The 27,880-nt window shown below is 43.2% G+C and overlaps 1 protein-coding gene across 2 annotated transcripts; it reads right to left on the reverse strand.

Moving 5' to 3' along the window:
• Positions 1–176: 176 nt before the first annotated feature.
• LOC106580992 (glycerophosphodiester phosphodiesterase domain-containing protein 5) lies at positions 177–27,880 on the reverse strand. 2 transcript variants are annotated; one of them, XM_045703714.1, is made up of 17 exons: positions 26,550–27,880; positions 12,477–12,698; positions 12,181–12,286; positions 10,962–11,065; positions 10,683–10,776; positions 9,649–9,708; positions 9,088–9,186; positions 8,861–8,954; positions 7,531–7,676; positions 5,347–5,429; positions 4,422–4,572; positions 4,035–4,253; positions 3,761–3,918; positions 3,545–3,689; positions 3,121–3,203; positions 2,905–2,984; positions 177–2,208 (listed from the first exon to the last, which is right to left on the reverse strand). In XM_045703714.1, exons 7-17 carry the CDS (start codon positions 9,184–9,186, stop codon positions 2,120–2,122), a joined length of 1,347 nt encoding a protein of 448 aa, XP_045559670.1. In that variant the 5' UTR covers positions 9,649–9,708; positions 10,683–10,776; positions 10,962–11,065; positions 12,181–12,286; positions 12,477–12,698; positions 26,550–27,880; the 3' UTR covers positions 177–2,119. The 2 variants fall into 2 exon arrangements, with proteins under 2 accessions (XP_045559670.1, XP_045559669.1); XM_045703713.1 differs by having other exon boundaries at positions 177–2,520.

Consider the following 27,880-nt stretch of genomic DNA (forward strand, 5'->3'; position numbering starts at 1 on the left):
TTGTTAATTAGAGCGCTCAGATTGAAGCCGAGGTGTCTGTTTTTGTAAAAACAATAAAGATGATTGGATGAGGACAGTGGGTCGATGTATTTTTTTCAACTGGAGTAACAGAAGAAGCTTTATACTGTGGACATAGAATCAAATGGGTTAATCAATGAATAAACAACAACCAACTCAACCCTTTAAAGATTTTTAATATCAGGTAATACCATTTACAGTCAGAAAATCAGTAAAATAACATAGAGAAGGCTCATACATTAAAACAAAATGGTCGTCCTGTTAAACAGAAAACAACCAGAAATACTATGTAGCCTTTTGCTATTTAACAACAATTACATTCAGAGCGTTTGATACCTTTGAATCATTGTTGGGACCAAATATAGGTTTTGATTCATGATAGCATAGTATTTGTATAGCCTAGCGGTCTCTAATGCAAGCAAGGTGGAGTGCAATTCCACCAATGGCAGAAGATCATTATTTTGCCCTCTGGTCATCAGAATATCAACTGCTCTGTTGTTAGTTGGTTTACTTTGAACATACAGATTGTCAACATGTATTTCTTTGTCTTGGAGTGTTCTAGAATGTATTGTGAGAGTTCTAGAAGGCGTCAGATAATTACAAAAGTTCTGTAGAAGCCCCCTAAAACCTCTCTTCTATCCTCTTTATGGCTGGCCAGTGGCTTGTAGACAGTGTGTCTTCTATGGCACTTAGATCTACTGTCTCCCGCTCAACACTGTCCGCAGAGCCATTACCAACCAACCAACCCTCAGACTAACACCAGAAACCAGAAACCTTCCACACAACACCTGAAAGACATTCTCACATAGCTTCTACAACCTCAAAATAAACAATTGTTTAGGAGTAGATCTCATGATAGATAGATGTATGTTTGCAGAAGCAGACGCTGTATTCACTGCCATGCTAAAACACTAGGCTACTGCTTGGTCATACATTCAAATCTAAATAGCAACTCATGATCATTAAAACCACAGTACAGTCAGTGTTCACCTGCATCCACTTACTCACACACAAAATAAGACACTATTCATCAATTCCTCAAATGCAGATGATGTCTGTACAGTTATGAGAACCAAAAATATATACTGAACAAAAATCTAAACGCAACATGCAACAATTTCAAAGATTTTACTGAGTTACAGTTCATAGAAAGAATTGTCAATTGAAATAAATTCATTAGGCCCTAATCTATGTATTTCACATGACTGGGCAGGGGTGCAGCCATGGAGGGCATAGGCCCGCCCACTGGGGAGCCGTGCCCCCCCCTCAAACGATCCTTCAGGTGAAGAAGCAGGATGTAGAGGTCCTGGGATGGAGTGGTTACACGTGGTCTGTGGTTCTGAGGCTGGTTGGATGTACTGCCAAATTCTCTAAAACAATGTTGGAGGCAGCTTATGGTAGAGAAATGAACATTCAATTCTCTGGTGGACATTCCTGCAGTCAGCATGCCAATTACACGCTCCCTCAAAACTTGAGTCATCTGTGGCATTGTGTTGTGTGACAAACGTGCACATTTTAAAGTGGACATTTATTGTCCCCAGGACAAGGTGCACCTGTGTAATGATCATGCTGTTTAATCAGCTTCTTGACATGTCACACCTGTCAGGGGGATGGATTATCTTGGCAAAGGAGAAATGCTCACTAACAGAGATGTAAACAAATTTGTGCCCAAAATTTGAGAGAAATAAGCTTTTTGTGAATATGGAAAATGTCTGGTCTTTCTTACTTCAGCTCATGAAACATGCGACCAACACTTTACATGTTGCATTTATATTTTTGTTCAGTATATATTTCATACTTGAGCAGTTCAGTTGTGTAGTTCCAGTGGTCACCAGAATGAGTGTGAATGAGCTGGTCAGGTGAGGACACAGGAACAACAGTCTTAGTCAGGATGATCAAAATACTGACTCATCTTTCACATTACATCACCCTCTTCCTCTTTTTACACATTCAGTTCCTCCTCTTGTTTTCCTCCCCGTTTTCCTTTGCTTATTCTTGTGCGTTCACACTTTGTGTGTGTGTGACTGGGTGAGTGTCTGTGTGTGTGCCTGTGTGCCTGTGTGTGTGTGTACTTATGTGCCTCTGTGTGAGTGTCTGTGTGTTACTCCTCTGTGATGGTGTGGAGGGTACTGGGGGTCCGTAGTTCCGTTCGGACATTCCCACTGGAGATGGACCAGACGTCGCTGAGCTCTGCCGGGCAAAGGATAGGGGTTAGAGGTCAGGGGTGTGGTAGTTGGAGTTCAGGTCAGCGGTTGGTGCAGGTTTCATGTGTGGGTTGAGGTCCAATGGTTTGGGGTTTGGGAATGGTTCATGGGAGGATCAGTGGTTCATGCAGGTTTCAAGGGTTGAGAACCAGATGGTTCATGGGAGGTTCATTGGTTCATGCAGGGTTCACGAGTTGAGTGGTTCATGGGTTAAGGTCCAGAGGGAGGGAGATGAGGGTTCTAGTGGGAGACTCTGAGTGGAAGGGATTCCATCGACCCCTCCCTGACTCCACTGGATCTAAGGCATAGACAGAACACAGAATAATTTACGCCGGCATTCCAAGTAAAAGATCAAATCATCCTGGAGGTGCACGGATGTACACTGCCTTAAAAATGCACTAACATACTGCCTCTGATGAAACAGGCTTTGTAATGTTATGAGTCCAACAAACTAGAGGGTTAGAACACCATGGGCATTGAGCAGAGATTATTTTAGAATTTGAATTGAATGTCAGAAACAAACAGCTAATCCAGCTCATAAACTGTACAGATATGCAAGAGATTAAAATGTTGGTGCACTTTTAAGTATATGTACCTGTGTTTCCACAAGTAGGAGACTAGTCCAATGGGAGAGGGCTATAGTGATGTACAGTATTTAGTATGATATTGTTGTTGTCCTTACCGGTCCGGAACTTGCTATAAGGCCCGGTCTTGTGTGTCTGCCGACTGCCTGACCAGAAGTGTAAGCCTCGCTCACGCCACCTGTAGGACAGGGAGAAATAGCACACTTCACACACACCTTACAGACACACCTTTACCTAACTAACCCATTATATTTTCCACTGTAATCATCTCACTCACACACCTTTGACATGTATGTAGAAACGTGTGAACTCACCAGTGGAATATGAAGATGCAGACGATAAGAGCAGCAGAGACCAGGTCAGTCAAAACCCACATCACACTGTACTGCTCTGGAGTCTGTAGGGGTTGGGAAACACGTGAAGACATTAGTGTGTGTTTGTGTGTGCGTCTCACCATAACGAGAACCGGTATGTGTATGTGAGGTGTGTGTGTGTGTGTGTGTCTCACCATGATGAATAGCAGTGTGTGTGTGTGTGTGTGTCTCACCATGATGAATAGCAGTGTGTGTGTGTGTGTGTGTGTGTGTGTGTGTGTGTCACAGGAGGCTGCTGAGGGGAGGACGGCTCATAATAATGGCTGGAACGAAGAAAATGGAATGGTATCAACCACATTACTATGCGCCTGTCCTCCCCAAATAAGGTGCGGCCAACCTCCTGTGGTGTGTATATGTGTCTCACCACAAGGAGCAGCGGTGTGTGTATATCTCTCAGCAGCATGTTGTTGGTGGTAACAGAGGATGCTCCACTGCACCAGGCCAGAGAGTAGAGCCACGGCTGATTCACTACATACAGGTTCACACTGATGTTCACCGACCTGTACTTACTGAAACACACACGTACATGGTGGGTGAGGAGAGAGACGTTTTATAGTACATCGTGTGTGTGTGGGTGTACCTTATGTGTTGTAGAGACATGGTGCTGTAGTGCAGGTTGAGGGAAGTGATGTGGTTGTCCTGTAGTTCCTGAATAGAGGCAGTCTGTCCTGCTGTCTGTTGCAGCTCTGGATCCACCTGCTGTATCTCCTCTCTCTGATCTGATGGCAGCCACAGCACCTACACACACACACACAATCTTAAAAAAGTCTGTCCCTTAAAAGAGAATGGCGGCAGGCCTTTCTAACATGGTCCTGTAACATGGTTCCCCCCATCCCCCCCAGCCACACACATACCTGGCTGGAGTTGATGTGTGTGTGTATGAGGTCCAGGGTGATGTTGAGGTAGTTGTCTCTATAAGGGTGTCCAGGAGGAGGCTGTCTCAGGTCAAACAACACTGTCCTGCCCGTCCGATTCGCTACGTCCAGAACTTCAGCCAGGGAGGGAACAGTCTGATTGGCAGCTAGCGCTCGCTGCTCTGGAGACAGAGAGGACACCGTGCCAAAAGGATCCCACTGGGAGGGAGAGAGAGAGAGAGAGAGTGATGGTTAAAATAGGTCTGTAATACAGCTACTAACTAACCCATGGCGCTGAAGTCAGCTACTGTGTGTGTCTGTGTGTGTGTGTGTGTGTGTGTGTATGTGTGTGTGTGTGTCGCCATTCAAAAGTGTGAGTGTCCTTACAGAGAGGAACCAGGCCCCAGCGTTGAGCAGCTGTACATCAGACCAGGTGAACAGGGCAGCAGGTGTGTGTGTTCTGTTAGGAAACACCTCCTCTACGTTAGTGGTCCTCTGCAGGGTGAGGTCATGCATCACAAACGGAACGCCATCAGCACTAGGAGAGAGAGAAAGAGAAAGGGGAGGGGAGAGATTAGGTCCTGCCGTTCACATGGTCAAGACAGACATGTGTGGCAGGTCTCAGGTGAAGATACACTAGGTCTGCTAGCTAAGGTCCTGCTAGCTAAGGTCCTGCTAGCTACGGTCCTGCTAGCTACGGTCCTGCTAGCTAAGGTCCTGCTAGCTAAGGTCCTGCTAGCTAAGGTCCTGCTAGCTAAGGTCCTGCTAGCTAAGGTCCTGCTAGCTAAGGTCCTGCTAACAGGCCCGGTCCAAATACATGTACTATTTTAAATCTTTCAAATACTTTGAGCGTTTGCTTTAGCCTTCCTGGAGTGCCTGATGGGCGGTTCCTTTACACCAGGCTAACTCCATTACACCCTCCCAGCTTCTCAAGCCCAGCTAAAGTATCTGAAATGATTTTAAATAGTACTTGAGTCCAGGTCTGCATGCTAAATGCTAATGCTAAAGGCCACATAGAGAACACAGCCAGCGCCAGGCTAGCAGGCCTGGACAGGAGTACTGACCTCTAACTGGATTAGTTAGGCTGTAATCACATTAACTGGGAGGAGTGGAGGGACTCTAACGCTAATGTCTGATCTCTAGGATTAGTACAAGGCTAGCCAGGACAGGACAAGGCAGGACAGGGGTCAAAGCTAGCCAGGACATGGGGCTATTACAGGGATCAGAAGGGGACAGACAGACAAGACAGACAGACAGACGACAAGACAGAAAAACAAGACAGACAAAACAAGACAGACAGAGGGGTGTGTACCTTATAGTGATGTCAGTCTCCAGCCCGTCCACTCCAGCCTCCACTGCACTCTCAAAAGACATTAGAGTGTTCTCTGGAGCAAGCTGTTAGAGGACAGATAAGCACGCACACACCAAGGTATGTGAGCGGAGCGAGGAGCGGAGCGTTCCCAATTTGACAAGAGCCTGGTGCGAGATTCCCAAAGGCTGGAGCGTCAGCCTTCTTGCCAGCTCCAATTTTGCCTCCAGTAGCGCTCACTTCACAAGCTCAGAGGATGCCCGGCCCAGCATGCATTTGTTGTCTACTTGTGTGCTGCTATAGCCCCTTGCTTTAGCTACTGTCATGGAGTTCACTAAATATTTTCATAAAGAAACTGATAGAACACACAGGTGCTAAATCAATGTGACAAAGATGAGGACCAAGAGCAAGATAGGAAAGGGAAAGGGGATACCTAGTCAGTTGTACAACTGAATTCATTCAACTGAAATGTGTCTTCCACATTTAACCCAGAGTGCAGTGATGTAGTGTCCACAATTAAATAATCATTGTGGAATCTGAAAAGACAAGTATCCTGAAGCATGATGGTGTACATACTACGTACACATGCTAAAAGAAAAGAACGACTAGGTGGATAGATAACTAAGTGTGTCATTGTAGCAAAGTATTTATAAACTAAACATCAGATGTCTTAAATGTTGCGTTCATTTCCGTTCTATTATCGACACAATAGGCCATAATTGATTTTGACTCAATAGGCCATAATTGATTTTGACTCAATAGGCCTGGCATATTGCCACTGTCAAGGAGCTTTCCATATTGGTTGGGTTATTTTGCCTAAAATCCTTTAGGCCTACCTATAGGAACATAAAAACAACACCTCTGCATCTCTGGCCAGCCTGTCAAGAGTGGCCAAAAGGGTGTTAATCATCCCCAGTGGCTCTGCACGTGTAGAGAGAATATTCTCCGCTGCTGGCCGGCTCTCCAGGCACCGTCACATGAGCCTTAAGACAGACTCTGGCCAAACACCTGTTTCTAAAAATCAATTCTAAAAATGAATTCAAAAGGCACTAATAAGTAATTTTTCATTTAAATTCTATTTAATTCTAAGTTACAGCCTATATGCACAATTTATAGACTATAATGATTTAATAAAACAAAATGTTGTTTAAATGTTTCACAATGTATTTCTTTGTAGAATAGCCTTGAAATAATTGTATTCATATAGCCTAGATAATGTCTGGCTCCTGACCTATTTAGAGTGTTTATAATGCTGTTTAATATGACATGTAGCCTATTTGAAACGATGTTCGCTTCTTACATTTACATGTTTATTCAAATACTTTCATTCAAATCCATGTGGTTTGGTTTCAACACGTAAAAAACAATTGTTAGGTCCAAGTAGTCACAAAAATAGATGGGTGTTGATTCAATTGTGATTTTAATGATTAGAGCGAATTTGGAGTGGCAGTTTTTTTTCCTGTGAGCGCGGAGCGGTTTTTAGCGGAGCGGTAGGAAAGGACAAGGAGCGCTGGAGCGGTGTGCCGCTCCATGAGCGATGAGCGAGATTTCCAACACAAGGGCATCAAAAATGCACGGTCCCAGACTTTATTCTAATCAGGAACTCACTCTCTCTCTGACTCTCTAAAGTAACATGAGGCCAGAGCCTCTGTGTTAAAGTAATGTCACTGGATTTACTATAGGAACGTTTCTGTGCCATCCTGTATCTTGTATGTGGTAGTATTAATTGATAGTGATAATATTGATAATGATGTTATTGATAGTGATAATATTGAGAATAATGTTATATATAGATAGTGATAATATTGCTAATGAAGTTATTGATAGATATTGATAATAATGTTATATATAGATAGTGATAATATTGATAATGAAGTTATTGATAGTGATAATGTTGAGAATAATGTTATATATAGATAGTGATAATATTGATAATGAAGTTATTGATAGATAGTGATAAGGTTGATAATAATGTTATATATAGATAGTGATAATATTGATAATAATGTTATATATAGATAGTGATAATATTGATAATAATGTTATATATAGTGATAATATTGATAATGATGTTATTGATAGATAGTGATAATATTGATAATGAAGTTATTGATAGATGTTGATAATAATGTTATATATAGATAGTGATAATATTGATAATGATGTTATTGATATATAGATATGTACCATGGGAGCTCCTCTGTGTCCGAGGAGTGTTGGTTTGGGTCCCAGGGTTCCAGCTTCTCTGATGCAGGGAGAATACATGGCCAGAGGAACCAGGTACAGACTGAACAATACACTCAGGTACACACCCAACAGACACACCTGATGCACTAGAGAGAGAGATAGCGAGAGAGCGAGAGAGCCATAGAGAGCCATAGAGAGTGAGAGAGCCATAGAGAGCAAGAGAGCCATAGAGAGCAAGAGAGCGAGAGAGGGAGAGAGCCATAGAGAGCGAGAGAGCCATAGAGAGCGAGAGAGCCATAGAGAGCGAGAGAGCCATAGAGAGCGAGAGAGCCATAGAGAGCGAGAGAGTGAGAGAGAGCCATTGAGAGCGAGAGAGCCATAGAGAGCGAGAGATGAAGAGAGCGCGAGACAGAGAGAGACCATATTTCACAACAACCTCATACTGGAACAGGCTCTAGCAGAGATCCAGTGTTCTAATTCTAGTTATACAAGTCTTAATGATGAAATCAGAGCTTAAAGGGGCAATCTGTGATTGCTACATCCAATTTATTTACCCATTGATTTCTTGAATGATTTATAAATGCCTCATGAATATATAAACGCTTGGTCTATGAATCTGGTAAGAGTGGTTACATTTCTCCAGCCCATCCCATAGCTGTTTACCACAATAGGTGACGGGAATCGCTTTGTTATTGTGTGAACCGCAGATTGCCCCTTTAATCAGACTAATGTACACCTGACACAGCTTAAGTGTGTGTGTGTCATTATCCTCCACAGAGAGGCCAGACATGAGTCAGCTAGTCCACCTACAGCTTCACGTCACCACGACAACTCAGAACAGTGACCATGGAGATGACAGAGAAACAAGAGAGAGCGAGAGATAGAGGGAAAAAGAGAGAGAGCAAAGCACAGAGTGTGCGTAATCAAATCAAATTTAATTTTTACATACACATGTTTAGCAGATGGTATTGCGGGTGTAGTGAAATGCTTGTGTTTCTAGGTCCAACAGTGCAGTAATATCTAACAATTCACAACAACACACAAAATGCAGTGTCTATGTCAGGTTTACAACTCTGAAAAGGTCCCTCTCAGTCTTAGTCAACAGGGGTCGCGTTCTTCTGCTCAGATGTTGCATGCGTCAACCAATGGTTGTGTGCCACATCATTGACTGTACAGTTGGGCACCAGGTTGCTATAACATAGATGTGGTTAGCTGATACGTAAAATACCTATCCAGGCTTTGAAAAATCTGGCATTTGTCCACAATGTCTGAGCAGGGGAACACGACCAGAACCTGGACTTGTTTTACAGCAGCCAATCGGAGCACTTACCTCTCTTGTTCATGCGAAAAAAGTGCAGCGCTATTGGCCAGGACAGGAGAGTCATAAATAAAACCCCGCCTACATGAAGAAAGGGGGCTGTGACCTAGCCAATAGAGAAGGGGAGACAGCGAAAGGTTCATATCACAATGCAGACAACTGAAAATACACATTTCACATTGTTACTTTGAGTCGCTTGATTTTATTGGTCTGTGTGAGTGACGGCTAGACTGGCCAACCTGCAGGGAGAGGAGGAGGGTCTTCCACTCTTTACTCCACACCTCAGAAAGAACAGCCGTGGCACTGACAGCGAATGCCAGGGTCACCACAATCCCCATCTAACACAGAAAAATATCAAAGGACTAATCAACATGTGTGTCATCCTGATCAGGCTGTGCTTCTTCACAGATGATGTATGTGAGTGTGTGTGAATTAGAGGCTGCTGCCCTATATACATAGACTTGAAATCACTGGCCACTTTAGTAATTCGAACACTAGTCACTTAAATAATGTTTACATAGCTTGCATTACTCATCTCATATGTATTTACTGTATTTTGTTCTATTCTACTGTATCTTAGTCTATGCTGCTCTGATATTGCTCGTCCAAATATTTATATATTCTTAATTCCATTCCTTTACTTTAGATTGTGTGTATTATTAGATATTACATCACTGTTGGAGCTAGAAACACAAGCATTTCGCTACACCCACAATAACATCTGCTAAATATGTGTATGTGACCAATACAATGTGATTTGATTTGACTGTGTGCTGTACTCCATGGAGGATGGGAGATACCTTGTGACTCCAGTGAAGGTACAGCCTCTGTCCCTCAGACAGTAAACACACTGCCAGTACCTGCATGACAACAACAGCGAGATGTAGATGAACAGAGCAGCAGTAGTACAGTTGTATAGTAATGTAGTAGTACTGAAGAGAGCAGCAGCAGTACATTGGTATAGTAATGTAGTAGTACCGAAGAGAGCAGCAGCAGGACAGTGGTATAGTAATGTAGTAGTACTGAAGAGAGCAGCAGTAGTACAGTTGTATAGTAATGTAGTAGTACTGAAAAGAGCAGCAGCAGTACAGTGGTATAGTAATGTAGTAGTACTGAAGAGAGCAGCAGTAGTACAGTGGTATAGTAATGTAGTAGTACTGAAGAGAGCAGCAGTAGTACAGTTGTATAGTAATGTAGTAGTACTGAAGAGAGCAGCAGCAGTACATTGGTATAGTGATGTAGTAGTACTGAAGAGAGCAGCAGCAGTACAGTGGTATAGTAATACTGAAGAGAGCAGCAGCAGTACAGTGGTATAGTAATGTAGTAGTACTGAAGAGAGCAGCAGTAGTACAGTGGTATAGTAATGTAGTAGTACTGAAGAGAGCAGCAGTAGTACAGTTGTATAGTAATGTAGTAGTACTGAAGAGAGCAGCAGCAGTACATTGGTATAGTGATGTAGTAGTACTGAAGAGAGCAGCAGTAGTACAGTGGTATAGTAATACTGAAGAGAGCAGCAGCAGTACAGTGATATAGTAATGTAGTAGTACATGAAGAGACCAGCAACAGTAGTATAGAATTCGTATAGTGATAGTACTATAGTTCTCACCAGCAGCAGAGCAGCAGCAATAGAATAGTAATAATATTATAGTAATAATATTATAGTAATAGTATTAATATAAGTATAGTATGTAGTATGTATGTATAGTAGTATTACTAGTTCTCACCAGCAGCAGAGAGATGTAGGCGAAACGAGCAGCAGTAGTTGCACAGTAGTAGTAACAGTAGAAATAGTATAGTAATATCAGTAGTATATAGTAGTAGTACTAGTTCTCACCAGCAGCAGGGAGATGTAGGTGAACAGAGCAGCAGCAACAACCAGCAGCACCAGAGACCAGGGGAACCAGAATCCCAGAGTCTCAAAGTTAAACCTGTAATACATACATATAGTACAATCTGTGCATGTGTGGTGTGTGTGTGTGTGTGTGTGTGTATATATATATGCACGTGTGGTGCGTGTGTGTCTGTGCGTGCATGCTTGCGTGCATGTGTGCGTGGGTGGTGTGTGTGTCGTACACATGTGTTTGTGTGTCGTGCATGCATGCGCGTGACCCACCAATCAAAATCATTGTAATCGTTGTGAGCCTGGCTCCAGAAGTAGAGGAACAGAGAGGAGAGGAGGAAGGTCAGGACCAGAAGGACCACGCTCCCACACTCCACCTGGAGGAGAGAGAGAAGGAAGAAGAGAGGGGGGAGAGAGAAGGGAGAGGGAATGAGAAGGGGAGAGACACGAGGGGGGGTAGAGGGAGAGTGGGGGGGTCAGAGAGAGAGAGGCAGTAAAAGAAAGAGTCATTTTTCCTATAAAGGGTTAGATCAGTAACATTAACAACACACACTGCAGTATGTCAGCAGAGAGAATCAATATTCAGCACGTGCCCAGTCCACTCTGCACTATCAGCAAACTCACCACACACTGTTTCAGATAACGTTCTAGCTTTAGTCAGTGTTTCAGATAACGTTCTAGCTTTAGTCAGGGTTTCAGATAACATTCTAGCTTTAGTCATCGTTTCAGATAACGTCCTAGCTTTAGTCAGTGTTTCAGATAACATTCTAGCTTTAGTCAGTGTTTCAGATAACGTTCTCGCTTTAGTCAGGGTTTCAGATAACATTCTAGCTTTAGTCAGTGTTTCAGATAACGTTCTCGCTTTAGTCAGTGTGAGCACCTTGCTGCAGAACAGTCTATTTGTTTTCTACAACAACACACTCACTCATCACACACTGTAAGCAAGGCAGTGACTCCTAGGGCTAAACACCATGAGAGATGATTGGCATCTGGAAAAGAGTGGCTATCAGCTGATCAGAGCGAATTATGATATACATATTCTAGCTAGCTAGTTAGCTAAGCAGTCGAAACAAACTTGTTTTTACTTGATTTGAGTTTATTCTGCTGCTGACATTTTCCTCTTACTAACAAGCAGTCGAATTGCCCCAATCTTTGTCTCTAACAGTATTCAAGTCAGACACAAGTGCGCTCTAAGAACGGGAAGGCATTATCTGAGAACGGGAAGGGGGGTATTATCTGAGATTGAAGAGCTTATGAAATAACCTAATTTAATGTTACATTTCAAATTAAAACAACAAAAGACTCAAAATAAAATGTAAAGGTAGGCTAATTTGTCAACAACAACAAAAAAATCCACAGAGCTGCGAAGACACTTTTTCACAGAAGGGCACTGGTTGAACCCTACCTGTGCACGTGCCTGAGTCTGTGTGTGTGCGTGCGAGCGTGCTTCTCTGTGTGTGCCTGTGTGTGTGTGTGTCTGTGTATAGGCTACCTTGCTGCAGCAGCACTCCCCAGGCTGAGACTTGGCCCTCTGGTAGCGTCTCCATTGACAGCCGTACAGACCAGCCAGACACGACACAAACGGCTGGTGCTCATACCTGGATAAAAACACAATAATACTATGATATAATACAATACACAAGAATATAATACAATATTAATATAATATCACCTGGGAACAACACACTAAAATACTATAACAATACTATTATAGCTGATTCTATCAATTAGAATGGAATCTTCTGCACAAGCAACACACACACACACACACAGACACTAGTAGTTTACCTCTGCAGCAGCTGCCGCCGCACCACCTTTAGCTTCCCCAGCTTCGGACTGGACACGGACCCTCACCCGCAGCCTCACCTACAGCCCCGCATCACAGAGAGAAAGGGGAAAGAGAGGATGAGAGACAGAGAGGAAGGGAAGGAGGGAGAGACAGACAGGGGACAGAAAAGACTGAATGGAGACTGTCTTTGGTCCCAGTAGTTTTTCGATATTGAAGGAGAGCTGTGGAAAGAAAGAAAGAAAGAAAGAAATAAAGAAAGAAAGAAAGAAAGAAAGAAAGAAAGAAATAAAGAAAGAAAGAAAGAAAGAAAGAAAGAAAGAAAGAAAGGGGAGCATAAAGGGGCAATCTGTGATTTCTACATACATTTTTGGACTTTAAGATGTATGATATTTACCAATTGATTTCTTGAATAATTTCTAAATGCCTTAGGAGTTTAGTTCACTGTCGTACCCCATCACAACCAAAAATATAAACTTAGAGAGAGTTTAGTAGATTTAAGTTTACCAACAGACCAAGATTCACCAGAGGAAATCTAGTAGATCTAGGGCTAGATTCAATCTGATCGGCCCTTTTCGGCTATGCACCTTTTAAAGGCAATGTTTCCGAGTTTGTGGAGACCGCATTCACAGTACAAGTTGCATATGCTGGTTTAATTGGAAATTACCTTTAAATGTAAATCACACTATAACGCGGATCTTCCACAGTCAGATTTGAATCTAGGCCCTACTGTGTATTTAGACACATCCAAAATGGCCTCCCTTCTCAATCAACCCTGATCTGCATCCAGCTCCTTTTTAAACACTAATATATCTAGTCTACTTAAAACCAGGTCTCCTAACAACCATCTACAGCATTCTACACTGTATCCACTGACCTAACAACCATCTACAGCATTCTACACTGTATCGACTGACCTAACAACCATCTACAGCATTCTACACTGTATCCACTGACCTAGCAACCATCTACAGCATTCTACACTGTCTCTACTGACCTAACAACCATCTACAGCATTCTACACTGTATCCACTGACCTAACAACCATCTACAGAATTCTACACTGTATCCACTGACCTAACAACCATCTACAGCATTCTACACTGTATCCACTGACCTAACAACCATCTACAGCATTCTACACTGTATCCACTGACCTAACAACCATCTACAGCACTCTACACTGTATCCACTGACCTAACAACCATCTACAGCACTCTACACTGTATCCACTGACCTAACACTTAATCTTCATGTACACTGACCTAAGACCTGTTGGTAGTTAGAGAGAGAGTGGGGGGAGGGAGGGAGGAAAGGAGGAAGGGAGAGAGGGAGTACCCATCTTCCGGTTAGAGGAGATGATTGTGGACTACAGGAAAAGGACTAAGCACGCCCCCATTCTCATCGACGAGGCTGTAGTGGAGCAGGTGGAGAGCTTCAAGTTCCTTGGTGTCCACATCACCAGCAAACTAACATGGTCCAAGCACACCAAGACAGTCGTGAAGAGGGCACGACAAAGCCTATTCCCCCTCAGGAAACTAAAAAGATATGGCATGGGTCCTCAGATCCTCAAAAGGTTCTACAGCTGTAACACCGAGAGCATCCTGACGGGTTGCATCACTGCTTGGTACGGCAACTACTTGGCCTCCGACCACAAGGCACTACAGAGGGTAGTGCATATGGCCTAGTACATCACCGGGGCTAAACTGCCTGCCATCCAGGACCTCTACACCAGGCGGTGTCAGAGAAAGGCCCTGAAAATTGTCAAAGACCCCAGCCATAGACTGTTCTCTCTACTACCGCATGGCAAGCGGTACCGGAGTGCCAAGTCTTTTACACTGCTGCTACTCTCTGTTTATCATATATGCATAGTCACTTTAACAATACTACCTCAATTAGCCCAACTAACTGGTGCCCCCGTACATTGGCTACCCGGACTATCTGCATTGTGTCCCGCCACCCACCAACCCCTCTTTTAGGCTACTGCTACCCTCTGTTTATCATATATGCATAGTCACTTTAACCATATCTACATGTACATACTACCTCAATTAGCCCAACTAACCGGTGCCCCCGTACATTGGCTACTCGGACTATCTGCATTGTGTCCCGCCACCCACCGCCCACCAACCCCTCTTTTAGGCTACTGCTACTCTCTGTTTATCATATATGCATAGTCACTTTAACCATATCTACATGTACATACTACCTCAATTAGCCCGACTAACCGGTGCCTGTATATAGCCTCGCTACTGTTATAGCCTCACTACTGTATATAGCCTCACTACTGTATATAGCCTCACTACTGTATATAGCCTCGCTACTGTATATAGCCTCGCTACTATTATTGTTCACTGTCTTTTTACTGTTGTTTTTATTTCTTTACTTATCTATTGTTCACCTAATACCTATTTTTGACTTTAAAATTGCACTGTTGGTTAGGGCCTTTAACTTGTTTAGGATAGGGGGCCGTATTTTCACGGCCGGATAAAAAAACGTACCTGATTTAACCTGTTGGGTCTAGGGGGCAGCATTTGCACGTCTGGATAAAAAAATGTACCCGATTTAATCTGGTTACTAATCCTACCCAGTAACTAGAATATGCATATACTTATTATATATGGATAGAAAACACTCTAAAGTTTCCAAAACTGTTTGAATGGTGTCTGTGAGTATAACAGAACTCATTTGGCAGGCAAAACCCTGAGACATTTTCTGACAGGAAGTGGATACCTGATGTGTTGTATTGACTTTAAACCTCTCCCATTGAAAAACACAGGGGTTTAGGAATATTTTGGCACTTCCTATTGCTTCCACTAGATGTCACCAGCCTTTACAAAGTGTTTTGAGTCTTCTGGAGGGAGATCTGACCGAACAAGAGCCATGGAACGGTGATGTCCCATTAGACACCTGGCGCTACTTCATGTTGGGTACCCTCGTTCCAATACGTTATAAAAGGCTATGCATTCGTCCACCTTGAATATTATTCATGTTCTGGTAAAAAAGGCCCTAATGATTTATGCTATACAGCGTTTGACATGTTTGAACGAACGGAAATATATTTTTCCCCTCGTTCATGACGAGAAGTCCGGCTGGCTTACATCATGTGCTAACGAGACGGAGATTTTTGGACATAAATGATGAGCTTTTTTGAACAAAACTACATTCGTTATGGACCTGTGATACCTGGAAGTGACATCTGATGAAGAGAATCAAAGGTAATGGATTATTTACATAGTATTTTCGATTTTAGATCTCCCCAACATGACGCGTCTAGTCTGTTCATCGCAACGCGTATTTTTCTGGGCACAGTGCTCAGATTATTGCAAAGTGTGATTTCCCAGTAAGGTTATTTTTAAATCTGGCAAGTTGATTGCGTTCAAAAGATGTAAATCTATAATTCTTTAAATGACAATATAATATTTTACCAATGTTTTCTAATTTTAATTATTTAATTTCTGACGCTGACTTGACTGCCGGTTATTGGAGGAAACGATTTCCTCAACATCAATGCCATAGTAAAACGCTGTTTTTGTATATAAATATGAACTTGATAGAACTAAAAATGCATGCATTGTCTAACATAATGTCCTAGGAGTGTCATCTGATGGAGATTGTAAAAGGTTAGTGTATCATTTTAGCTGGTTTTATGGTTTTGGTGACCCTGTCTTTGACTTGACAAAACATTACACACAACTCTTGTAAATGTACTGTCCTAACATACTCTAAATTTATGCTTTCGCCGTAAAACCTTTTTGAAATCGTGAAACGTGGTTAGATTAAGGAGATGTTTATCTTTCAAATGGTGTAACATAGTTGTATTTTTGAAAAATTTGAATTTTGACATTTATTTGGATTCAAATTTGCCGCTCTTGAAATGCACCTGCTGTTGATGGAGTGCACCACAGGTGGCACGCTAGCGTCCCACCTAGCCCCAAGAGGTTAATCTGGTTATTACTCCTGCCCAGAAACTAGAATATGCATATTTGGATAGAAAACACCCTAACGTTTCTAAAACTGTTTGAATGGTGTCTGTGAGTATAACAGAACTCATATGGCAGGCCAAAACCTGAGAAGATTCTAAACAGGAAGTGCCCTCTCTGACCATTTCTTGGCCTTCTATAGCCTCTTTATCGAATACAGAGGATCTCTGCTGTAATGTGACATTTTCTAAGACTCCCATAGGCTCTCAGAAGGCGCCAGAACGGGGAATGATGACTCTGCAGTCCCTGGCTGAAAAACAGTAGCGCATTTGGATAGTGGTCGATCTGAGAACAATGAAACGGGTGCGCGCGTGCACGTGAAGAGTCCATTTTACATTTTCAGTCTTTGAACGAAAACGACGTCTCCCGGTTGGAATATTATCGCTATTTTACGAGAAAAATTGCATAAAAATGTATTTTAAACAGCGTTTGACATGCTTCGAAGTACGGTAATGGAATATTTGGAAATTTTTTGTCACGATACGCGCCGGCGCGTCACCCTTCGGATAGTGTCTTGAACGCAAGAACAAAACGCCGCTATTTGGATATAACTATGGATTATTTGGAACCAAAACAACATTGGGTGTAAACTAGAAGTCCTGGGAGTGCATTCTGACGAAGAACAGCAAAGGTAATCCAATTTTTCTTATAGTAAATCTGAGTTTGGTGAGTGCCAAACTTGGTGGGTGTCAAAATAGCTAGCCAGGATGGCCGTGCTATCTACTCAGAATATTGCAAAATGTGCTTTCACCGAAAAGCTATTTTAAAATCGGACATAGCGATTGCATAAAGGAGTTCTGTATCTATTTCTTAAAATAATTGTTATGTTTTTTGTGAACGTTTATCGTGAGTAATTTAGTAAATTCACTGGAAGTTTCGGTGGGTATGCTAGTTCTGAACATCACATGCTAATGTAAAAAGCTGGTTTTTGATATAAATATGAACTTGATTGAACAAAACATGCATGTATTGTATAACATAATGTCCTAGGAGTGTCATCTGATGAAGATCATCAAAGCTTAGTGCTGCATTTAGCTGTGGTTTTGGTTTTTGTGACATTATATGCTAGCTTGAAAAATGTGTGTCTGATTATTTCTGGCTGGGTACTCTCCTGACATAATCTAATGTTTTGCTTTCGTTGTAAAGCCTTTTTGAAAATCGGACAATGTGGTTAGATAAAGGAGTCTTGTCTTTAAAATGGTGTAAAATAGTCATATGTTTGAAAAATTGAAGTTTTTGGATTTCTGAGGTGTTTGTAATTCGCGCCACGCCTTATCATTGGATATTGGAGCGGTGTTCCGCTAGCGGAACAGCTAGATGCAAGTTAAGTAAGCATTTCACTGTAAGGTCTACACCTGTATTTCACTGTAAGGTCTACACCTGTTGTATTTGATATTAAGACTAGGGAAAGAGATTAGGGTAAAAATAGGATCCGTTTTTCCAGAGCGCTGAAGGCCTACTACCTATCAGACACAAACAATCAAATAATCAGGCTACCCAAACAGGTCTCCCCCACAGAACACAAACGATCTACCTTCTGCACTCTATTTGTTTTCATTTTGGACATTTAGCGTACAGTTAGTGGATTAAAATGTAGTTTACTAAAGTTCAATCAGGAAGGCTGGTCTGAATGCTTGTTTAACTTTATCCATTTAGCATAACATTTAGCACACACTTTTTCCACCATTTAGCACACACTTTTTCAGTCCTGCCCACAAATGTTCTATAGGATTGAGGTCAGGGCATTGTGATGGCCACTCTAATACCTTGACTTTGTTGTCCTTAAGCCATTTTGCCACAACTTTATGAAGTATGCTTGGGGTCATAATCCATTTGGAAGACCCGTTTGTGACCAAGCTTTAACTTCCTGACTGATGTCTTGAGATGTTGCTTCAATATATCCACATAACTTTCCTTCCTTCATCATGATGCCATCTATTTTGTGAAGTGCACCGGTCCCTCCTGCAGCAAAGCAGGAGGGACCCCCACAACATGATGCTGCCACCAAGGTTGGGATGGTGTTCTTCGGCTTGCAAGCCTCCCCCTTTTTCCTCCAAACATAACGATGGGCATTATGGCCAAACAGTTCTATTTTTGTTTCATCAGACCAGAGGACATTTCTCCAAAAAGTACGATCTTTGTCCCCATGTGCAGTTGCAAACCGTAGTCTGTCTTTTTTATGGCGGTTTTGGAGCAGCGGCTTCTTCCTTGCTGAGCGGCCTTTCAGGTTATGTCGATATAGGACTCGTTTAACTGTGGATATAGATACTTTTGTACCTGCTTCCTACAACATCTCCACAAGGTCCTTTGCTGTTGTTCTGGGATTGATTTGCACTTTTCGCACCAAAGTACATTAATCTCTAGGAGACAGAACGCGTCTCCTTCCTGAGCGGTATGATGGCTGCGTGGTCCCATGGTGTTTATAACTGCGTACTATTGTTTGTACAGATGAACGTGGTACCTTCAGGCATTTGTAAATTGCTCCCAAGGATGAACCAGACTTGTGGAGGTCTACAATTTTTTTTCTGAGGTCTTGGCTGATTTCCTTTGATTTTCCCATGATGTCAAGCAAAGAGGCACTGAGTTTGAAGGTAGGCCTTTAAATACATCCACAGGTACACCTCCAATTGACAAATCAAATCAAATTTTATTGGTCACATACACATGGTTAGCAGATGTTACTGCGAGTGTAGCGAAATGATGTGCTTCTAGTTCCGACCATGCAGTAATATCTAACAAGTAATCTAAAAATTTCACAACAACTCCCTTATACACACACAAGTGTAAAGGAATGAATAAGAATATGTACAAATAAATACATGGATGAGCGATGGCCGAACGGCATAGGCAAGATGCAGTAGATGGTATAGAGCACAGTATATACATATGAGATGAGTAATGTAGGGTATGTAAACAATAATGTAGTGGCATTGTTTAAAGTGACTAGTGTCGTGTCTTTGGCTATGCCGGATTAAGTGATATGACATGCTATTCTATAAAATCCTTTCTCTGTAATTAATATTACCTGATTGAGCTAATCATGTAAATGTAATTAACTAGAAAGTCAGGGCACCACAAAATAATGTTTATAGAGCTGTTATCTTCCGAATAAACTCTTAAAGACCTAGTAATATTTTACATCAATAGTAGTCAATATTAATCGTCACCTTATTTCAGTCTCATCTGAAAGTTGTAAATTCTTGGTTATCTTCACGAACCCTGGCTAACAAGTTGAATCAGCAATACAAAATTGGGTTTAATTATTTATTTACTAAATACCTAACTAATCACACAGAATTACATATACACAGAATGCAAATTATGTCATACAGAAAACGTCCCTGGTGGACGGAACCTGTATAATGGCTTGTTACACAAAGAGAGGGGGTTGGGCTTGAATGAAAGAGCGGGAAGACTGAGGAACAAAGGGAGAAGCTGTGCTATCGTAAATACAGTATCTTATGCATTCTAAATTACCACCCATTTGAAAAGGAAAATGCAATAAATATTTACTCTGAGCTGCACTTCGGTAGGTTGGTCAACAGAGATCTTCCTGTCCTCGGAAGAATGTCTCTGGTGGTAAATTGGATACGTTGTAGTATCTTCGTTGTGTGTTAGACTGGTTACGTCGTCCGTCCTTTCCTAGCCCATGTTTACAGCTGCTGTTGCTAACTCAACGGCTAGGATGTCTCACTTCTTTAGTGAATAAGAGTTCAGAGTTCATACCATTCACAACCAAAGCTCACGCTGAGGTTGGCTTAGTTCTGTAGTTGACATGTTAGTCCTTTTTAACGTATGGACCGTCGTCCTATCGTCCTCGGAACAGGAGGTTACATTTTCGTCAAGGGCTTATATAGTGGAGGGAGAGAAGGGTGTGTTTCATAGTTTATAACCCATGTCTCTTCACAGGGGCGGGCCACTGATTGAGCAGGGCTCTAACCTTATGAAAACCCAATTCTCTCATTTGGAAGCTAAAATTACATTTAATCTTTTCACAAATAGTTTCATTTAAATTAAATTTAAATTGAACAACAATTCCATGTGAATCTGATAACTATAATGTGTAGACTTTTCCAGATACAGTTTATGTCGTCCTGTCATCAGTCATAATGTCTCAGATGACAACCAAACAGACATCATATTCATTAAGTACCAACGCATATTTTCAACTGGTTCTATTACCGAAATATGGTTCCTTTCCCCCCACTTGTTTGATGTTCCCAGACTCTCTATGTTTAACAAAGGCTAGTCAAGAGTCCTTCAGTAGAGTCAGAGAGAGAGGGAAGGGAGAAAGGTATTTATGGGGGGGTCATAAACCTTACCCACAGGCCAACGTCATGACACTAGTGATACATTTATTACATCCAATTTTTAATTATTAAAGTGGCTAGAGATTTGAGTCAGTATGTTGGCAGCAGCCACTCAATGTTAGTGATGTCTGTTTAACAGTCTGATGGTCTTGAGAGAGAAGCTGTTTTTCAGTCTCTCGGTCCCAGCTTTGATGCACCTGTACTGACCTCACCTTCTGGATGATAGCGGGGTGAACAGGCAGTAGCTCGGGTGGTTGTTGTCCTTGATGATCTTTTTGGCCTTCCTGTGACATCGGATGGTGTAGGCGTCTTGGAGGGCAGGTAGTTTGCCCCCGGTGATGTGTTGTGCAGACCTCACTACCCTCTGGAGAGCCTTGCGGTTGTGGGCGGAGCAGTTGCCGTACCAGGCGGTGATACAGCCCGACAGGATGCTCTCGATTGTGCATCTGTAAAAGTTAGTGAGTGTTTTTGGTGACAAGCCAAATTTCTTCAGCCTCCTGAGGTTGAAGAGGCGCTGGTGCGCCTTCTCGACCCCGCCCTGTGCTGTTGCGCCTTCTTCACCATGCTGTCTGTGTGGGTGGACCATTTCAGTTTGTCCGTGATGTGTATGCCGAGGAACTTAAAATGTTCCACCTTCTCCACTACTGTCCCATCGATCTGGATAGGGGGGTGATCCCTCTGCTGTTTCCTGAAGTCCACAATCATCTCCTTTGTTTTGTTGAAGTTGAGTGTGAGGTTGTTTTCCTGACACCACACTCCGAGGGCCCTCACCTCCTCCTTGTAGGCTGTCTCGTCGTTGTTGGTAATCAAGCCTACCACTGTAGGGTCGTCTGCAAACTTGATGATTGAGTTGGAGGCGTGCATGGCCACGCAGTCATGTATGAACAGGGAGTACAGGAGAGGGCTGAGAATGCACCCTTGTGGGGCCCCAGTGTTGAGGATCAGCGGGGTGGAGATGTTGTTTCCTACCCTCACCACCTGGGGGCGGCCCGCCAGGACCCAGTTGCACAGAGCGGGGTCGAGACCCAGGGTCTCGAGCTTAATGACGAGTTTGGAGGGTACTATGGTGTTAAATGTTGAGCTGTAGTCGATGAACAGCATTCTTACATAGGTATTCCTCTTGTCCAGATGGCTTAGGGCAGTGTGCAGTGTGATTGCGTCGTCTGTGGACCTATTGGGGCGGTACGCAAATTGGAGTGGGTCTAGGGTGTCAGGTAGGGTGGAGGTGATATGATCCTTGACTAGTCTCTCAAAGCACTTCATGATGACGGAAGTGAGGGTTACGGGGCGATAGTCGTTTAGCTCAGTTACCTTAGCTTTCTTGGGAACAGGAACAATGGTGGCCCTCTGGAAGCATGTGGGAACAGCAGACTGGGATAGGGATTGATTGAATACGTCCGTAAATACACCAGCCAGCTGGTCTGCGCATGCTCTGAGGACGCGACTAGGGATGCTGTCTGGACCGGCAGCCTTGCGAGGGTTAACACGTTTAAATGTTTTACTCACGTTGGCTGCGGTGAAGGAGAGTCCGCAGTCCGCTACACTGTTTGTATTCGGTCATGTTTCTGGTCGCCTTGCCCTGAATAAAAGCAGTGGTTCGCGCTTTCAGTTTTGCGCGAATGCTGCCATCAATCCACGGTTTCTAGTTGGTGAGGGTTTTAATAGTCGCTGTTTGTACAACATCACCGATGCACTTGCTAATAAACTCGCTCACCGGATCAGTGTATACATCAATGTTGTTGTTCGACGCTATCCGGAACATATCCCAGTCTACGTGATTGAAGCAATCTTGAAGCGTGGAATTAGATTGGTCGGACCAGCGTTGAACAGACCTGAGCACGGGCGTTTCTTGTTTTAGTTTCTGTCTATAAGCTGGGAGCAACAAAATGGAGTCGTGGTCAGATTTGCCCGAAAGGAGGGTGAGAGAGGGCTTTGTATGCATCGCGGAAGTTAGAGTAACAATGATCCAGAATTTTGCCAGCCCGGGTCGCGCATTCGATATGCTGATAAAATTTAGGGAGCCTTGTTTTCAGATTAGCCTTGTTAAAATCCACAGCTACAATAAATGCAGCCTCAGGATATGTGGTTTCCAGTTTAAATAGATTCCAATGAAGTTCTTTCAAGGCCGTTGGGGTTTCTGCTTGGGGGGGGGGTGATGTACACGACTGTGATTATAATCGAAGAGAATTCTCTTGGTAGATAATTCGGTCGGCATTTGATTGTAAGGAATTCTAGGTCAGGTGAACAAAAAGACTTGAATTCCTGTATGTTGTTATGATCACACCACGACCCGTTAATCATAAGGCATACACCCCGCCCTTCTTCTTACCAGAGAGATGTTTGTTTCTGTCGGCGCGATGCGTGAAGAAACCAGGTGGCTGTACCGACTCTGATAACGTATCCCGAGTGAGCCATGTTTCCGTGAAACAGAGAATGTTACAATCTCTTATGTCTCTCTGGAAGACAACCCTTGCTTGGATTTGATCTACCTTGTTGTCAAGAGACTGGACGTTGGCTAGTAGTATACTCGGGAGCGGTGGGCGATGTGCCCGTCTACGGAGCCTGACCAGAAGACCGCTCCGTCTGCCCCTTCTGCGGCGCCGTTGTTTTGGGTCGCCTGCTGGGATCCGATCCATTGTCCTGGGTGGTGGACCAAACAGAGGATCTGCTTCGGGAAAGTCGCATTCCAGGTCGTAATGTTGGTGAGTTGACGTTACTCTTATATCCAATAGTTCTGCCCGGCTGTATGTAATGAGACTTAAGATTTCCTGTGGTAACAGTGTAACAAATAATACATAAAAAAACTAAATACTGCATAGTTTCCTAAGAACGCGAAGCGAGGCGGCCATCTCTGTCGGCGCCGGAAGTATGACGATGTCAAACATCAAATGATGTCAATTAGCCTATCAGAAGCTTCTAAAGCCATGACATCATTTTCTGGAATTTTCCAAGCTGTTTAAAGGCACAGTCAACTTAGCATATGTATACCTCTGACCCACTGGAATTGTGATACAGTGAATTATAAGTGAAATAATCTGACTGTAAACAATTGTTGGAAAAATGACTTGTGTCATGCGCAAAGTAGATGTCCTAACCGACTTGCCAAAACTATAGTTTGTTAACAAGACATTTGTGGAGTGGTTGAAAAACGAGTTTTAATGACTCCAACCTAAGTGCATGTAAACTTCCGACTTCAACTGTATGTAGGATTAAATAAGCCTACCTCGTCTGTACTGTAACACTAACCCATGACAAATAATCTGAACCACCATTAAACCAGGTTAATCCCATACACTGATCATATCTCTTTCACAAGACAGACCAACTCCAGTGAACTGGCACATAACAGTCGTGTTATGGTGGTGGTGCCATACCAGGTCGATGGAGTAATGCTCTCTATGGTAAAAGAGATTTGATGTCAAATCTGAAGGAGTGAAAGAGACACTGACTAAACTGATCTGAGGTCCAGGTAAAGATTAGATAGATTGAGGTTTATTGTCCTACAAGAGGAAATTCTTACAGCTCACACATACATACATATACACAAACCACATAGAAACACAGCAGGAAACAAACAGCAGCAAACAGTCAGACATACTGTAAATGATAGGATGGGCTGGTGTTGTACCAGCAGCTATAGGATGTAGGGTCAATAAAACCCTAAGAGAACTGGACCAATAAAACCACAGAGGACAGAGAGAGCGAGAAAAGCGATATAGAGCGATATGAAGAAAAATGTGATGTTTTGCTCATCGTCTGCATGGATACTGTGGATGTTTCTATGTTTGTATTAATGCATCATATCATCATCAATTATGCTAGTTGACTAGTAGAAGTAGAATGCGTCTGTATGCTGTAGAGCAGCCTAAACCATAGAATTAGACTGAGTAGAATGGACAAGGAACCCCTGACCTTGTCAATGACTGGTAAACTCATTGGTACACTCACAATGGCTGACAGTGAAAGGGGATTCCCGTTACACTCATTGTTATTATTACATGGCCTAATATACACGATCTGGTATCTGCCCTGTACCGTAGGCTTAACAATGACCATAGGCCAGGGCTACAGACAGTGTAACAGTGACTCTCTGTTGTCTCTGTTGTTCATTCATTTCCTCCCAGCATCACCACATCATCATCCCCAGCTATACCCCAGCTATACACCAGCACCAATAGGCTTCCCATCCAAGCTATACACCAGCACCAATAGGCTTCCCATCCAAGCTATACACCAGCACCAATAGGCTTCCCATCCAAGCTATACCCCAGCACCAATAGGCTTCCCATCCAAGCTATACCCCAGCACCAATAGGCTTCCCATCCAAGCTATACCCCAGCACCAATAGGCTTCCCATCCAAGCTATACACCAGCACCAATAGGCTTCCCATCCAAGCTATACACCAGCACCAATAGGCTTCCCATCCAAGCTATACACCAGCACCAATAGGCTTCCCATCCAAGCTATACACCAGCACCAATAGGCTTCCCATCCAAGCTATACACCAGCACCAATAGGCTTCCCATCCAAGCTATACCCCAGCACCAATAGGCTTCCCATCCAAGCTATACCCCAGCACCAATAGGCTTCCCATCCAAGCTATACACCAGCACCAATAGGCTTCCCATCCAAGCTATACACCAGCACCAATAGGCTTCCCATCCAAGCTATACCCCAGCACCAATAGGCTTCCCATCCAAGCTATACACCAGAACCAATAGGCTTCCCATCCAAGCTACACCCCAGCACTATAGGCTTCCCATCCCCAGCTATACCCCAGCATCAATTGGCTTCCCATCCAAGCTATACCCCAGCACCAATAGGCTTCCCATCCCCAGCTATATACTGGCACCAATAGGCTTCACATCCAAGCTATACACCAGCACCAATAGGCTTCCCATCCAAGCTATTACCCAGCACCAATAGACTTCCCATCCAAGCTATACACCAGCACCAATAGGCTTCCCATCCAAGCTATACACCAATAGGCTTCCCATCCAAGCTATCACCCAGCACCAATAGGCTTCCCATCCAAGCTATACACCAGCACCAATAGGCTTCCCATCCAAGCTATACCCAGCACCAATAGGCTTCCCATCCAAGCTATACACCAGCACCAATAGGCTTCCCATCCAAGCTATACACCAGCACCAATAAACAATAATCATACCAATACACCAGCACCCATCCAAAAAGCAGTTGACCTAGCACAGCACCAATGCAATACTTAACCTAAAACAGCAACCAGGCTATTCATGGACAGAAGAAGGGATGAGGGAGAGCGAGAGAGATGTGTAGGATATGCTGTGTACCCTCATATTCCTGGACTGTCACATACACAACAGAATAAAAACAGGCCGGACCCCGAAAGAAACAGATAGATCTTGTAAGTCTAGAAATCTACCGGTGGCCAACAGAACCGCCTGGTCATTCCCTCCGTGTGTCCGTCTCCCCGGAGACAATGACTACTCCACACAGCAGCAGCCAGCAGACGCAATCTATCAATCTTCATTCAGTCAACTGTTATGATCAGTGTTCACTGGTCAATCTACAGCCTACTAATGAATACTAACGAATAGTCTGTCATCGTTTTATTTATCTATTTGTAGAATAGCCCAGTAAACTACTATTTTTTCGTGACGGTAGGTTGTCCATAGCACAAGAGAGGATGATCCGCCTTTATATGCACGGGACTATTTAACCAATAATAAAACAAGAAAATACACAACGGTTGATTCATATTACCACCGTTTACTGGGCTAAGATCTATTTCAGACTTACCGGACGGTGATTATAAAAGCTAGTCCGCCGTTATTAGTCTCTCTGTGTTTATCCGTTGAAAAAAAGCAGGCTATCTGTGTTGCCGCAGCCTCCTGCAGTCTGGTGGTGGTATAATTAGAGCCGCGTTTGTCTCGAGCCAGAGAAAGTACGGCAGCACACGCCGTAGAGAGAGACGGCCACTCCCACCTGTTGCTAACAGTACATGCATCTATAATTACAGTAAGGAATTATGATACAAATAAGCTGAAACTATTACGCTCGTTCTTTGGCAGGAAATGAAAAGGTTGTTGTTTGAAGCTCAGACTAGAGTGCTGCTACATAACCGATTTAACCACACCGACTGAGATTTTAAATTGTTATAGTCGAATTGATCACTATTTAGTAGCCTAGGCCTAATCTTTGGCAGTGAAGCTCTTTGTAATCTGTAACACATGTATGTAATGACAATAGTACATTACCAAGAAGACAGAATGGACTTTGACAACCCTCAGCTAGTAAAAGCTCTTACTGAAACCTCTAGATGGCCAAAGAGCATTATTACATGAAGGAGAGCAGACACACCCACATACATTATTACATGAAGGAGAGCAGACACACCCCTATACATTATTACATGAAGGAGAGCAGACACACCCACATACATTATTACATGAAGGAGAGCAGACACACCCCTATACATTATTACATGAAGGAGAGCAGACACACCCCTATACATTATTACATGAAGGAGAGCAGACACACCCACATACATTATTACATGAAGGAGAGCAGACACACCCACACACATTATTACATGAAGGAGAGCAGACACACCCCTATACATTATTACATGAAGGAGAGCAGACACACCATCCCCTTGAGCAGAGCCAAACTCTGAGCCTGTGTCTTGATCACTCCCTCCTCCAGTCTCCCAGTTTTTCTCCTTTGTTTTCTCTCCTCTGCTCCTGTGGTTGTTTGCCCATGTCACTGATGATGTCACACTCTGGCATTCCTCCACATCTCTTCTCTCTCGTGCCGATTCAGCAAGACTACCAGCCCAGGATGGGGAAGAACGTACAAGGGAGAGAGGGGGAGAGAATAGACAGAGGGAAAAACTCAAATGCATACTCCTGATGTCCTCTCTCCTTGCCTCCTTCTCAAAACCCATTGGAGGAGGAGGCCAGAGGGGCGGGACCACTGGCTTTCTCATCCAATGGGTTTTGAGTAGGAGGAAAGGAGAGAGGATGCAAGGAGTATTCAATTGAGATTCTCCCAGAGATGGAGAGAGACAGAAGGAGAGATAGACAGAGACAGATAAATGGAGGCAGTGAGAGAAAAAAAGGGTTGGAAAT

The sequence above is a fragment of the Salmo salar genome, chromosome ssa20 (assembly GCF_905237065.1).
Source record: "Salmo salar chromosome ssa20, Ssal_v3.1, whole genome shotgun sequence".
NCBI lineage: Eukaryota > Metazoa > Chordata > Actinopteri > Salmoniformes > Salmonidae > Salmo > Salmo salar.

Coding starts and splice junctions, on each gene's coding strand:
- LOC106580992 (XM_045703713.1), bottom strand. CDS start 9,186: ATGGGGATTGTGGTGACCCTGGCATTCGCTGTCAGTGCCACGGCTGTT. Junction 7,677..8,860: donor TTTTCGCATGAACAAGAGAG/GTAAGTGCTCCG, acceptor CTCTCTCTCTAG/TGCATCAGGTGTGTCTGTTG. Junction 3,919..4,034: donor CACACATCAACTCCAGCCAG/GTATGTGTGTGG, acceptor GTGTGTGTGTAG/GTGCTGTGGCTGCCATCAGA.